The following is a 14,993-nucleotide window of genomic DNA, read 5'->3' as shown; positions in this document are numbered from 1 at the left end:
CTACTCCAGAACCCATAAGGATTAGCGGTGAATTAGTATAGTGAATTATGAAAGTAATTTGAGTGGTGGATATTAGTCAGCTATTTAGATTGAGAAGGATAGCGGAGGGATAGAAGAGGGAAAAAACGTTAGCATTTATATAGTGCTTGTTACCCCTAATGGGCACTTTATTTGCGAGTAGCACGCTACTCCGGAACCCGTAAGGATTAGTTGTGAATTAGTATAGTGAAATATGAAGGTAATTTGAGTGGTGGATATTAGTCAGTTATTTGGATTGAGAAGGGTAGCAGAGGGATAGAAGAAGGAAAAGGTTTGCATTTATATAGTGCTTGCCACCCCTAATGAGGTCTTGAAGTGCTTTTTTCAGTGAGTAGCACGCTACTCTAGAATCCATAAAGGATTAGTGGTGAATTAATATAGTGAACATGTTAGTCTGTTATTTTGATTGAAAAGGATAGTGGAGGGATAGAAGAGTGAAGGCTTTAGACTTTAACTTTTTTTTAGGTCAAAGAAGTAGTGGGAGGCTTGGGATGAGTAAAAAGGGATGTGGAGGGGAAGAGTTAAGAAAGGCTTGTTTCGGGGGATCAGTATAGTAAAAGAGGTGTCGGGTGGTGTTAGGAGGGGTAGAGTAGGGGAGAGTCTAGAGAGTGCTATTTTGGGGATCATAATAGTAATATGGGGTTTGGGATGAATGAGAGAGTGGAGATAGTGGATATATTGATAGAGGTATAGGGTGAGAAATAGGGTAGTGCATTGTATATGCTCAATAAGAAGAAAGTAATTAATATATAGATCCATAAATACATGGAAAGTTTATAGATGCATAAAGGAAGTAAGTATATGTAGATTAAAGATATTGATCGAGGTATAGGGTATGAAGTAATACATTTTTTATGTGGAGGAAAGTAATAAATATATAGATCCAAGTACATGGAAGGTATATAGATGCATAAAGGAAGTAAGTATAAGTAGATTAAAGATGCATTCGATAAACTCTGGTTTTCAAGGGTTGTACTTTATTATTAATTTTTTTTTAAACAATTATACATGTTCGTACAAAGCAATACACATATATAGGTACATATCTATAGTACAAATAAATGCTTATATACAGAGGGATATGCTGTAATTTCAGTTTGCGTATGGTGCTCATGTCTGGAAGAGCCAATTCTTGAGTAGTTTTCTGAAGATAAGGTGGTTGTCGGTGGATCTTATGTTGTGGGGTAAAGAGTTCCATATTTTGGCTGCTTGAACAGAGAAGGATGTGCCACCCATGTTTTTTTTCTTGTATCTTGGAATTTTGATGCAAAGTGCCACTCTAGTGTGGAGGTTCCTATGATGAATGTGTTTGGTGATTTTATTCCTGATGAAGAGCGGTCCCATTCGATGTATGGCTTTGTGGGTGATACAAAGCAGCTTGAACGTGGATCTTCTGGCAACCGGTAATCAATGTAGGGCTTTCAAGGCCGGGGAGATGTGGTCTTGCGGTTTGATATGCGAGAGTATTCTGGCAGCCGAGTTCTGAATCCGTTGTAGTTTTTTCATAGTCGTTAAAGGTGATCCGTGGTAGAGGCTATTGGCGTAATTGAGATAGGACAGAACAAGGGAGATGGTAGCTTGGACTCCCATATGGAGGAAGATTTGTCGCAGAGTTTTTATAGTAACAAGGCTTGATCATTCTAGTTTGACCACTTGGGCATTCATCAATAGCTTGGAGTCCATGGTCATTCCGAGGTTTCGGACTGCCTTCGATACTTTAGGTGGTGTTCCCAGAGCATCAGGCCTGGTGGCAAGTGGGTCATTGTTTCCAATCGCCACACGTGAGTATTTCCGTTTTGGAAGCATTCAATTTGAGATGGCTCCAAGTCAGCCACTGATCCACGGCTCTGAGACAACTGAAAATTGGCGAGTCTCCAATGTCTTTGGGGGCATTGCAGTTGAAGGAGTATTTGCGTATCATCTGCATAGTTATGCAAGTGAGTTGTAATTGATTGATCAGCACCGGTAATGACTTCATGTAGAAGTTGAAAAGCATGGGGGAAATGATAGAGCCTTGAGGGATCCAAGCTTTTGTGGAGTACAGTTTGGATAAGAAAGGTGGGGTATGGATGACATTAGTTCTGTTTTGAAGTTAGGACGTGATCCAGTCTAAAGCAGTCCCCTCTATGCCCGCTCCGTAGAGTCTTTGTATCAGAGTTTCATGGTCAAACGTGTCAAAGGCAGCCGAGAGGTCCAGGAGGAGTAGTGCAGCAACCCTGTTGCGGTCAACTGTGTTCTTCAGGTTATCCCAGATGGCAAGGAGGGCAGATTCTGTTCTCTTCAATTAATTGTGACATATGGGCTAACACTGCTCTTTCTAACAGTTTGCCCAGGATAGGTCCATTAGATGATCTTCTAGTACATCCTAGAAAATTCATGGGGCATATCAAACCACTTGGGAAAGTTTGGAAATAATACAAAGGTTGTATACCTTCGATAGCAATCTTTCTGGTGGATAAACTATTTTCCTGCAGATTCCTCATCTTTTGAATATCTCTCAGGCACAGAATGGAGCAGGAAAACTTTCATAAGTCTCCCATGCCGGTAGGGGACACCTTCTCCATATCGACACCGCAAGCGTCAACGCAGGCATAAAGCACTCCCTGGCTGTCTGATGAAAATTTACAATCAATTCTTTCCGCATCAACTAGGGGGTAGGATTAGTGCAACATCTGTGACATAATGGCGAAGTGCAAGAAATACTTGTAACCTTATGTACTGGCAGCAACACTGGGGCCTTATGAATAGTCTATGAACATCTTTGAAGACAGTGAGGAGGTTTGGATCGGTGAGGAATTTGAAGGTAAACCCTGTCCCAGAGTTCCTAAGTTTGCCATCACCAATATGTCTAACTCTGAAAAGTTGCCGCCACTACAGTTAGCCCACCATAGGGACAGTACTGGCCTGAGAGTGGACACGCCTATCTAACTAACTAGCTAGCTAATTTTAACACGTCCAGGTACCAAAGGGCTCTGGACAAAGAGGGTCAACTTTCTTTCCTGTGACAGAAGCCAGATTTGCATATCAAAAGCGGTGGGCTCTTTCTGGCTCCCAGTTTTGGAATGCTAATCTGAAGGTTACCCTGTGGGTGGGGGTGTAAGCACCCTTTACCCGAGCATGCTTGATTTCTAGCCCCCTGAGAGAAAAGGCCCTCACCCTTGGGGGTCACAAATTTGTTTCTGGTGGCATGCTGGTGAAAACCAGTCAGTCAGCACACAAGTAGCTGGTAGGTTCTCAGGTGGCATGTCTAAGGTGCTCTTTTTGTGATGTGTCAATACATCCAACACTGGCATCAGTGAGGGTTTATTAATACGAGATGTTTGATACCAAACATCCCTATTTTCAGTGAAGCCATCATGTAGCTGGAGAACTCATTTTCACCCTTGTCCAGCACATGTACACAAAATGGCTCTCCCTGCTCACTTGTACTGGTAACATAGGGTCATATCTGCTTATGCAGAGAGGCTATCACATGTAGTATAGTGCACCCTGCCTTAGTGCTGTAAGGGCTGCTGTAGGGGTGACTTGCCTATAATGCAGGCAGAGTCTGAGTGCATGGCACACAGGGATGTGTGCCATGTCGTGGTTTCACTTTTGTCTGCACCAAGACACAAAGTGTGCAGTGGCAGTCTGTATGCGTTTGGTGAGGGGTTCTGTAGGGTGGCACCATTCATGCTGCAGCCATTAAGGTCCCACTTTAGCCTCCTTGGCCCCAGGTACCAGGGGCACCACCTACTAGGGATTTACAGGGAGTGCTAAAGGTATTGCCAATTGAGGGACAATTGCACACTTTTTGGGAAACATATTTGACAATGGGGACATGGTTAACAGGAACCCAGTGCAATTCAAATCAAAATCACACGAAATACCAGACAAAAGTGTGGATGACCAGGTCAACAAGCATTAAAAATGCAATAGGTCTGGCCTTTCATTAAGTTAAAGCCATTTGTTTTGCTCTACAATACCATTAGCAAAGCAAATGGCTTTAACTTAATCAAAGGCAAGACCTATTGCATTTTCAATGCTTTTTTTCTATACATTGTATTCATCCTTGATTAGTCTGCTACTGTGCAATGCAAAGGCCTCTCTAGCACTGTGCAGTGGCCTCTGTAGCGTGCAATATATGTACTGCCTCTCTGGCAGCATGCAGTGGCTCTGGTACTGTGCAGTCAGAGAATGATAGGTGGAACTAGCTGGCGGTGCTGGCTTTGGCTCCAGGCATTGTAGCTATTGCTAGAGTTTGGGGAAGGCAGTCAGTCAATGCTCGGGCTGCACAGATCGCCGATCTCATTCAGACCCCGCAGCCCTGCAGGTGTCAATGAAGTGGAGACTAGAGGGGGCAGATCCTTTCCGTGCCTCTCCCGGGTAGAGGATAGTCCCCCGAGTCATTAATAACACATAATAGGCTCTTACCATAACGTGTGTCCTCTACTGCCTCGTCTACTGAAAACTGGGGGTATACGGGGCTGGGGTCACGAGCCTCATCCCATCACCCTCACCACTGCTGGGTTGCCGGGCTCAGGCTCGCCACAACAGACCGGCGGCTCCGAGCATGCGCATGCGCATGCGGATGCTGTCCACCAAGCTCGTGCTTGACGACCTGGATCACGCGCTTCAGCTGAGTCTACGCGGGCGCATTCTGGAGGCGGAACACAGAATTGGCTGAATTACCTGGGGGTGGTGTTTTGAAAGCAGCATTTAAAATAACGCGCCTAGTTGGTATAGAGCTCGTAGCTCTCCCCTCTGTTTCTCCGTGTATGCACAGCATCTGTAGAACAAATAACGTCCTGTTGTGATTGCAGCTTACAGTTTTATGCAAGGATGTTGCCAGTCTCCTTTCCTTCTCCTATTATTGATGCTACAGCCCGTCCCGTCTGGAGCCTGGATCCCTGACAGTTTACCACTGGCGGCGTGACGTTCCTCGACCCAATATGCGTTCGAGAGCCTTTGAGGGTTGACTTGACCGGGTGCTGTACCTACGATGGGCAAGTATGCACAAGAACAGAACATGCAAAAATTTCCCTAAGAGTGCAAATAAAGTAGAGTTTTGATTTTCTCTAGCGACCTCGGTGCGTTATATAGTGGACCGTTCGACATGGCGCAACTTATTATAGTATGCATAACTGACAACCATCCCACCCACCCCTAAACCTCACGTTCATATTCACCCAAAAACATTGGTAAATGACCACTTACCACACAGTTAACAAGTTTAGCAAAAAAAGTGAGGCAAGCTGATAATATACCTACTGTATCACACCGCGGGTAAGAGATCCAATCCCGCTGGGAGTGGCTAAAAGGAGACAGGGTGGCAACAAGCAATGATTGCCATGCCTTCAGTGCAATCATTGCACTGCCTTTAGCATAATTCGTGACATCAAACGACGCGCACAAATCAAAGCTGAAGGCAGAGCTAGGACGTGGCTTCTGGAATCGTATCGATTCCAAGAAGCCTCGTAAGACGAGAGCAGCGCATGTGCTGCTTACGTCACGAGACCTAAAAATGGCACTTTCCTACAATCCCCCCAAAAATGTAATCTGTTTTTACCCATCTAAACGGTTAAGCAGCTGTAAAACTGCTGGTCTGCTTGGTGGTGTCCTGGATCTTATAATAAGTTCCCTGGAACATGACCTTTAAATGATTGCATGGGACCTTGATAAATAGTATCTTGGCTCCTAAAGGCACTGTTGAGCCAGGATTGGAGCTGCTTAAGGACAGATATTTGCTGTTAAGCTACAGAGGGGAAAAAGTAGATGGAGTTCAGGTAGGATTTTGCTTCGGCAGACATTTTATGTTTTGTGGTATCACACGTTATAAAGGAAGAGGATGAGAGGAGAAAAACATCCTATGAATGATTGAACGAATGGAATAATTTTATAAAGCGTGCAATTACCTAAGGTATCTTAACGCTGAAAAAAAGGACAACGAAAACCTCCCACCAGATTGGAAAAGACAACTCTGGAGGCAGCTTAACTGATTACCTTGATAAAAAGCCAGATCTACAACTGCTTCCTAAATTGCAGCAGGGTAGGTTGGGAGCATAGAAAAGAAGGCAGAGAGTTCCAGAGTTTCTCTCCACAAGTATAGAACGCTTTTTCACCCCATCTTGCTTTGTTTATCATCAAGATAGTGACCATTCGTGCCGAGCTAGATCTGAGGTTCCTGCTAGGAGTGTACCAGGAAAACCGATCCTGAAAGTAGATGGGACCGGCCCGATGAAGGACCTTTTAGATCACACATAGTGCCTTGAAAATGATCTTTTTTTCTCACCGGAAGCCAGTGCAAACCATGCATTGATTTGGATATAGATGCAAGCTTAGGAATTTTTAACAGCACTCTTGCCGCCACATTCTGCAGAGACTGCCGTTTCTTTATCAGGTGTTTATGGGGGGCCAAATATAGAGCATTGGAGTAGTCCATCTTCGAAAAGGTGAGAGCCATCATCACTGTCTTTTGCAAGTCAAAAGGAATAAACAAAGATTTTTTGAGGATCTTCAGCATAAAGAATCCAGATGAAGTAATCAAATTTATTTGTTCTGAGAAGCATAGTTTGGTGTCAAAGAAGACTCCCAAATGTCTTGCCTTCTGAACCAGCACCAGTAACGCACCTAAGTCCGAGGGCCACAATGACTCATCCCAGAAATTGGTCTCATTTCCAAAAAGCCAAACGTACGTTTTTTCCAAGTTCAGCTTCAGACAGTTTCTTTGCATCCAGCTTACAACTTGGGACATGCAGCTGCAGAAATTAGTTGCCTCCTTTTTTATGTCTGACGAGATAGACACCACTATCCGAGTATCATCGGCATAACAGAATACAGCCAGGCCATAGCTATGAATAAGATTGATAAAGGTAACAACCATTAAAAAGAGTGGGGCTGAGGGCGGACCCCTGGGGCACACCACACAGGAGGGAGACGGGAGTGGAGCTTGCGTTACCCCATCTCTGCCGGCTGTTGTCTGTCACTTAGGAACAAACTCAGCAGAGGTAGTGTAGCATTTCTAAAACCCAGCGAATGGTGCTGATTTATGAGTGAACGGTGAATCGTATCAAAAGCGGCAGAGAGATCTAATAAAATCAATGCACTTTGCTGCCCTTGTCGATTACCATTTTCAATTCCTCTGAAGCTGCTTCCAGAGCCAATTCAGTACAGTAGTCTGCTCTAAAACCATATTGTGAGGAATCGAGGAACTGGTTAGCATCTAAAAATGATAATATTTCCTCATTTATTGCCTTCTCTAATATTGTGGTCGGGAAAGGGAGGCGAGATATAGGCCAATAGCTTTCCCCAATCTTTGGCCCATAAAGTTTTTTTTTTTTACCAGTGGAAGGATAGAAGCCTTTTTCCATATAATCGGGAACTGCCCTGTGCATTGCGTCATGATGTTCAATAGCTCCTTATAAAGGATAGGCCATTCTTCCTCCTCTTTTTAGTCATTGCTTAGAACTGCTCTCTATATTCATTGAGCAACTCTGTGGTTCTCCACTTTTTCCACTTCATCCTGTAATCCTCATCAGATTAAGAACCAGTCAATTTATCCACGGTTTGAATAGGGGAAAAAGTATTTCATACTGTCATCATGGATGGACCAACTGTCCAGGCTGTCATTGTTGGTTTCCTCGTCACAGAGACCGTTAATATTTGTGTACTTTTCTCCAGGTAATCAGTGGTGCTCTTGAGGTTGGCTTAGGTACTTGCATCAAAAAACGTACATTGTTGTACTCAATAAGGAGCCATTTGTCTTTGCCTCAGAAAGTGACTTGACACAAGTGTCCTGGTGTTGAGCTCAATGGTAGAGTGGTAAAGGCTGAATAGATGCACAAGAGTTCAACATATAACTTTTTTAATATTGATTGCACAATAAAACTTGCCTCGAAATACAACGCGACAGCAGCGGTAGCCTCACTTTGGTTAACGCTAGAGGAACAGATGTAAACTCTGGTTAACAATCAACAATTTATCAGACTCAATCAGGGCTGCTACCTTAAAAAAGTGCTTAGTTATCCAATGGCTGAGTACAAGGCCCATGCAGGTGCTCATACTGAGACAACAGTTGAGGCGCCTCTTCTCCCACTTGATCTGCCACCTCCAAAAGGGAGACAGCACACTGTAAACTGACCTTTCGTAAAGGACTTGCATAATCATTATGATGCAGGTGATTAATTCGCTCAGCCTTAGCAAGACAATTGGTATGATGACTTGCAGGAGGGTAGTGGCCTCAATACCTCCCTTGAAATATGCCTCCTCTCACCGCCTGGTCCAGCCACCAAAGAATCTGATTCCTACCCTATTTGAAGTCCTTAGCCTCCAGCTCTGCACCTTGGAGGTAAACATTATTGTGCCTACGGAAGTTCTCAAGTCGATGCAAAAATCTTTTGAGCACCTTCTGCCATTCAATGAGGCAACGACAGATACTTTGTTGGGACCATGGGTCAAGCCTTGCTATGGCCTCCCTAGTTCACAGAGAAATAGAAAGATGCCTATGCCCTGCAATGGACAACCCTGTTTTCCTCTCTCAACATCCTTCTTTCTGCAGCCTCCTGTGACGCTATTCTCATGCTATTTGGAACTGTGTGGCTCAAGTCCTCCCTGGTGTCTGTGTAGATCTCCCGACCTCTCCTGGCCATCCAAGACCATTGTGATGCAGTCAAGTTCATAATACATTGTGGCTTTGACATCAGCCATTCCATCAGGCAAGCCACTGGCACCAGTGTCACCATTCACCACCATGCATGGCTGTAATTAACCAGGCTCTCTGGCGATGTCCAGTCCTCCCTTATGGACAAGCCCTTCAAAGAGACTCGCCTATTTGGTGACAAGGCTCATTATACTTTAGAGCAATTTAAAAAGAGCAGAGCTACTGCACGCACTGTGGACTATTCTACCTCGCCAACCACACCAACCTTACTGCTCCTTTCACAGATTTGGTTGAGCTGCCCTATGCCCACCCAGTCCAGCCTCAAAAGGAACCCAGTAGTTTCGTGGTCGAGGCTGTTGTGCCCACCGTCATTGCGACCAATGTCAATGGGCAGTACAAGCTATAACATCAGACAGGTGGATCCACCAGATAATTCGCAGGGGATATGCATTACCTTGCCACCCCCCTAACAACTCCCCCCAATCCCATAAGTGACTGACGGAAGACCATCTCTTCATTTTGCAGCAGGAAGTGCAACCCCTTTTGGTCAACATGGGTGCCAGTGCTAGAAGTAGGATGTGGTAGTTATTCCTGCTACTTTTTGGTGCCCAAGGAGAACATAGGCCTTTGTCTTATTCTAAGCATGTGCCCTGCACCTTCCAATGGCTTAAGTAACATTGCACATTTCACTACCCACAAGAAATTAAAGATGCTCACCCTGGCCCAGGTCTGGTCTGCTCTCACCCTTGGAGACTGAAAGGTGGCGCTGGACCTGGAGCATGCCTATTTCACATACCTGTCCTGGCAGTCCACTGGTGCAACCTGTGGTTTGCAGTAGAACAGGGCCATTTTCAGTTCCCTGCGATCCCCTTTGGACTCCCTAGTGCCCCTCGGGTGTTCAAGAAAGCGATGGTGGTGGTGACAGCACACCTTCAGAGGTCGAGGTGCCAGTCTTCCCCTACCTCATAGACAGGCTGTTGAAGGCACACTCACCCCAGGCAGTTGTCAGCCACCTCCAGACTACTGTGAACCTCCTGTCATCTTTGGAGTTCACTATCAACATGCCGAAGTTATATCTGGCTCCCTCTCAGAGTCCCCTTCATTGAAGCCATTCTGGATATGATTCGGTATCGTACCTTTCCCCCAGGAAAGAGTCTAGGACATTCAGGCTATGAACCCGATATTTCACCTGCAGTCCTACATTTCAGTGAGGCAGACTCTGAGGCTAGGATTGACGGTCGTTTGCAGCCGATAGGTTGAGCACACATGGTGGCATATGCCTGCTCTGCAGTGAGATTTGCAGTCTCAGAGGGCCCAACATCATGGGGACCTCTCCGACCACTTCCAGATTTCAGAGGAGACGAAGACGCCCCGCTGCTTATACGCGGCTCAGCGGCGCTGAAAAATACAACGCCGTGCAAACAGAGAGTGCATCTTTGCGGGACTTGATAATGGCAAAAGCTGCAGTTTTTTCACTTTGGATCTACTCACAGGGGATATTATTTGTTTATTTTTCAAGCACGGCAGCACCGATGTGGGTGTAACAATGGAAACTTCAAGTACCATGAGCCAGTAGTGCACACGCCCACAAGGGCGGGACTTGGGAGTGTTGACAAACGTTTTCCATTGAGGACAGCTGTTACTTGAACTTTGCCAGTGAACAAGGACACATGAGTTGCCTGAAACGCGTATGGCTCCTGATGATTGATTAAAGTGATGAACTTATGCTTCTGCAGCCTGCAAATAAATAATAGAATCAGCTCTCTGATGTGAGGCGTCTTCATGTGGGGCAAGCTTCTTTCGTGGTACATATGTTTCTTATATGCATTTCTTTCAAGCCACTCTATAGCTGCCCCTTACCGCTTTTCAGCCTGAAGACTGTGTTCCTCGTCGCTGTTACATCAGCACAGCGGGTGAGTGAGCTTCAAATTTTGTGTCAACCCGCCGTACACCACCTTCTTTCTAGACAAATTGGTTCCGCAGAACGCGAGCATCATTTTTACTAAATGTTGCGATGCCATTTTACGTTGGTCAAATCCCTCTGCCAGCGTTTTATGTTCCACCCCAACCGTCAAAGGAGGAGGAGAGACTCGATCGCTTGGACCCAAGAGATCACTGAGCTTTTACATAGATAGTACCAAAGAACATCGGGTGGACACTCATATCTTTGTGGGATTCACAGGAGCAAAAAAAAAGGCAAGGCAAGGCTGTGCAGAAGTGAACCATCTCCCGCTAGATCGGACTCTGCATTAAGATCTGCTACACACTGGCTATAAAGCAGGGATCAGGAAGTACTGCATGCTTATTCTACCAAGGCCAAATCTGCTGCTAACACTACATTAGCACGTGGACAATCGGGTCCACCGAGAAGGGTTTTTTGCCCGCTCATTTCTACAGGACTTTATAGTTTGAGTCCATCCACAGACACACCTCAAATTAGGTACTGCTTTGGTATTTATTCAAAAGGTGAGGAATCTGCAGCTATAAGTCTCCACCAAAACAAGTTACTGAAATTCGATAATGCACTTTTTGGTCGAGATTATCTAGCCATAGATTTTTCACGGACCTTCCCCTCCATCCTGTTCTGTGATTGGACTCTTCTCATTATTAAATTCCCAAATCTAGTAATCTACACACTGGTCACACTAATTTGCTATTAGGTTCCTGTGTCTGGGGCGCAGACAGTCTTCAAAGCAACTGACCTACGCGTGCAGGAGTGGCACCTAATTTGCTCAGTGCTTCATTTACCTAGCAGAACGGCATCAGTGTGGAGCCTTCATTTACCTAGCAGAACGGCATCAGTATGGAGCTGCACAGCACCGCCTACCGGCATGCATATGGACTATTGAAAGGTTTCCAAATCCAGTCTGACACCTGGGGAATATTCAAAAGGTGAGGATCTGCAGCTAGATAGAGGCTCTGCCAGAAAGAGCATTACCGAAGGTAAGTAACTTGTTTGTTTCGTTTTGTGGTCCCAGATGGCCTTTGGGTTTCATTGACGTGCAGTCGTGACTCGACCTCAGGCACTACAGTCGCACCTGATGAGGATCTGTCACAGATATTTGTAACAGTCCTTACACGCTTAAAACCTGCCGTGTTTGAGGATGACACCCCTTGCACACAGAGAAAATTGTAGTATCAAATAGGAGTCAAGTGTCTCTGAGAGACAAGAAAGAGCTCTGGATCCGTGTCCGGAGGCAGGGAAAGAAAAAGACACTGACGTCAGCGCACAGGAGAGGCACATGTAAAGGTTCTGCATGTCATTTCTGGAGCGTAATGGCTTCAGTGCGGAGCGGCACAGCATCCCCTACTGAGCACAGTGGTACTGCTGAAAGTTTCTGGATTCAGGCTGATGCCTGGGGAATATTCAATAGTTGAGGAATCTGCGGCTATAAGTCTCTATCAGAATTTCCATTGCCTTATTTGTCGGATTTCAACATTTGTCTGGAAGACCTTCCTGTTTCTGAAGATACTGGGAATTGGGTGATCTAAAGTAACTATTTGAACACAGCTGCACAAACTAACCAAGGGGAATGTGTGTGTAGTTTAAGTAGAGAAGAGCATGAATTTGAGAAAGAATATGAGGATGAGAGTAAAATAATTTCGAGACTGGAAATATGAGAGGAAGCTTAGAGAGCAGATTAAGGCTGAACAGGAATTTAAGCATTGATATTTGCATGTTCTGCTATGGCAGAGGTCCCAATCCTTAAGGTGGGCAATAAGCAACATTGGAGTATCAGAAGAAATGGAGTGAAACATCAGAACCACAGAAAACATTTATTGGCCTAGAAGTGTTGGTCAAATGCCTAAACATGAACAAAACATACAGGCATGCAATACTACTCTTTGGCATCCTGACTCATGCCAATTCCCAGATTGCATATAATTACTCCCACATGGAAACTGACTGCTTCCATGCACACACACTCTTCTCAGATTCTAGACTCTTATAAGTTGCAACTTGTGCAGTTAATATTTTAGTTGACTTCTTAGTGCTACTCACTAATGGCCTGTGATTCACCTTCACCATGAATCTCCCCTCACTTACGAACATCACCTAACATACTAAAGTAAATACAGAGGAGAGTCTAAATCTCAACTTGGAAAAGTGCAACTGGCTTCCCGAAACACCTGAAGTGGCATATTTGGCCTTGTGCATGAAATAAGCAAAAATGTCAAAAATAGCACTATACTTGCTTTAAGATGGTTACTTACATCTCAACAATACCATTTCAGTGTGCTTTTCTTCTTTCCATTAGGGTGAAGCTGTTTGGAAAGTCCAGTCACGAGCAATTTTCGTCTCAGCATCACCATATTAAACATAGCCATCTTCTGAATCATTGCTGCCTTCTAGATAATTGTTTTACTGTCAGTCAAGTGCTTAGAGGCAGTTCACTCTGATGTTCTGCATATAATATCCCTAACATAAAAAGGTAAATAAATACTGATGCCAGATGAAGACTGCTAGTTAAATGTTGATCTCCCTATCTCCATACTAGCGGCAAAATTGTAAATCATCTTTGGTGCGTGCTCGGTCTTCGATTTCCCACCATGATTAATATCTCCTGTCAACTTGTAATAAAAAAACACAAACGTATGCAGAAGGAAACTGCAAATATTTCAAGTTGAAAGGCACTGCATCACATTTAATACATGTAAATGTAACATGCATTAGATAAATGTGGTAAAACACAAAAACATAGGAATGTACAAATGATGTGGTGGTTGTAATTAGGCCTAGGCGGAGTTTTGCTATGCGGAGCTCTGCAAGCGGCGAACAAATTGCAGCGCTCCACGGAGTTCTGCAAGCAGCAGAGTGCTGTATAAGTCGCGCTGATTTTTAGCACCAGACGTTTGCACGAACGTCACCGCGCGCAGTGCAAGAGAGTGCTTCTTATTTTTGGAGTGGATGTTCTACATGAGTGACAGCTTCCTCAACACAAGCGACCAGTTTCTCAATGCGAGCAATAGCGACCTGCTGCGACCGACTGCCTTAAGCAATCTCGCCCGGAGGTGGTCTAGCATACCATTTTTCTCGCTCGCGTTTGCCAATTTAACGTTGGCGAGTTGTACAAGAGTAAACTCTCCGCCACTTTGCAGAGTTTTGCGGAGTGGGCAAAACTTCACAAACTCCACCGGTGGAGCTCAACTCGTCGCCCATCCCTAGTTGTAATGGTGGTGGTAGCAGTATGGTGATGGTGATAGTAATGATGGTGCTGGTTATAGTAGTGGATGCCTAACAAAAATATTTTTAAAAGCCTGCTGCCATAAACTACAAAAGGATTGCTTTTTACAAATAATGAGAAACAGAAGTGGATGTTGGGCGACAGAGTGGATTTTTCAGATGTGAAATAGCTCTTCATGGATTTCAATGCAACCACTCTAAAGGAGGCAGACTGATATGCTACATATCAAATATGATGTGGTGAGCATAGTACGACTATTGGTGGAGCCAAAGCCAATGTTATATCTACATTAAAGAATTAGAAACAGTACATCTTGCAGACCTAACAAATAAACATTGTTATTTGAAATTTATACTAAGTCTCTATAAAAGCATGATTAATAAAACATACAAAGGATGTGAGCAACCTACTATTAGTCCTTCTTTAGCCATATTTTTGTCAATAGAAGTCAAGTCATACTTACAATCCTCATCCAGGAATTTATACTGTACATGTTTGTTGAAGAAATCCTGTATACTCCTGCAGATCTCTTCCTTCTGTTTACAAACATGATCATAGTGCTGCGTGTAATCTCTCTGTGATATACCTGCCAGGAAGAAAACCACTTCATCAGACTTAACTGAACACATCACAAAATACTAAATTCAGCACATATTCTAAAACAAACGGCAAGGACAGTTATTCAACTGTCCAACAGCTGATCAAGCATATGTCAGTAAATCACCACAACCTGAAGGTGCAGTTTTTGTTCTCTCTTGCCTATGTGGAACATTGAGGAATATTAGTGCTAGACGTCTTACAGTCTGATTTGTCTAGCAATGATAATCTGGAGTTGCTAAAACAGTTTTGCCTCAATAAAATTGTGTGATGTGCAATAAAAGCAGGAGGTGTATATCTATATTCACAATTTTCATGACAGATCTAGCACTGTTATGCTACTAAAAACCACAATTTAATTAAAAAAGCATTTCAAGGAGTATGGGACGTAAAAATGTTACTGTAGCACAAGCAGTTAATTAGGCAATTACAATGTTTGACCAATCCAATAAAATTAGGTTGCCTTAGGAGATCTATTTTACAAGGCATTCTAGGATTTGTAATGAACAGTTTCCAAAAATCAATTATTACTT

General features: G+C 44.1%; 1 protein-coding gene across 1 annotated transcript in view; it reads right to left on the bottom strand.

Annotated features, from left to right (window-relative positions):
• The window catches only part of CDC123 (cell division cycle 123), a 424,883-nt gene that overhangs the window by 121,450 nt on the left and 288,440 nt on the right, over nucleotides 1–14,993 (bottom strand). The window contains exon 9 of the mRNA XM_085652872.1: nucleotides 14,327–14,449. Coding sequence (XP_085508998.1) covers nucleotides 14,327–14,449 — 123 coding nt within the window. The remainder of the gene's footprint in view (nucleotides 1–14,326; nucleotides 14,450–14,993) is intronic.

Source organism: Triturus cristatus, chromosome 4_1 (assembly GCF_964204655.1).
Source record: "Triturus cristatus chromosome 4_1, aTriCri1.1, whole genome shotgun sequence".
NCBI classification, from domain to species: Eukaryota; Metazoa; Chordata; class Amphibia; order Caudata; family Salamandridae; genus Triturus; species Triturus cristatus.
Note: the sequence above shows the minus strand (reverse complement) of the source record. Positions and strands in the feature narration are given on the sequence as shown.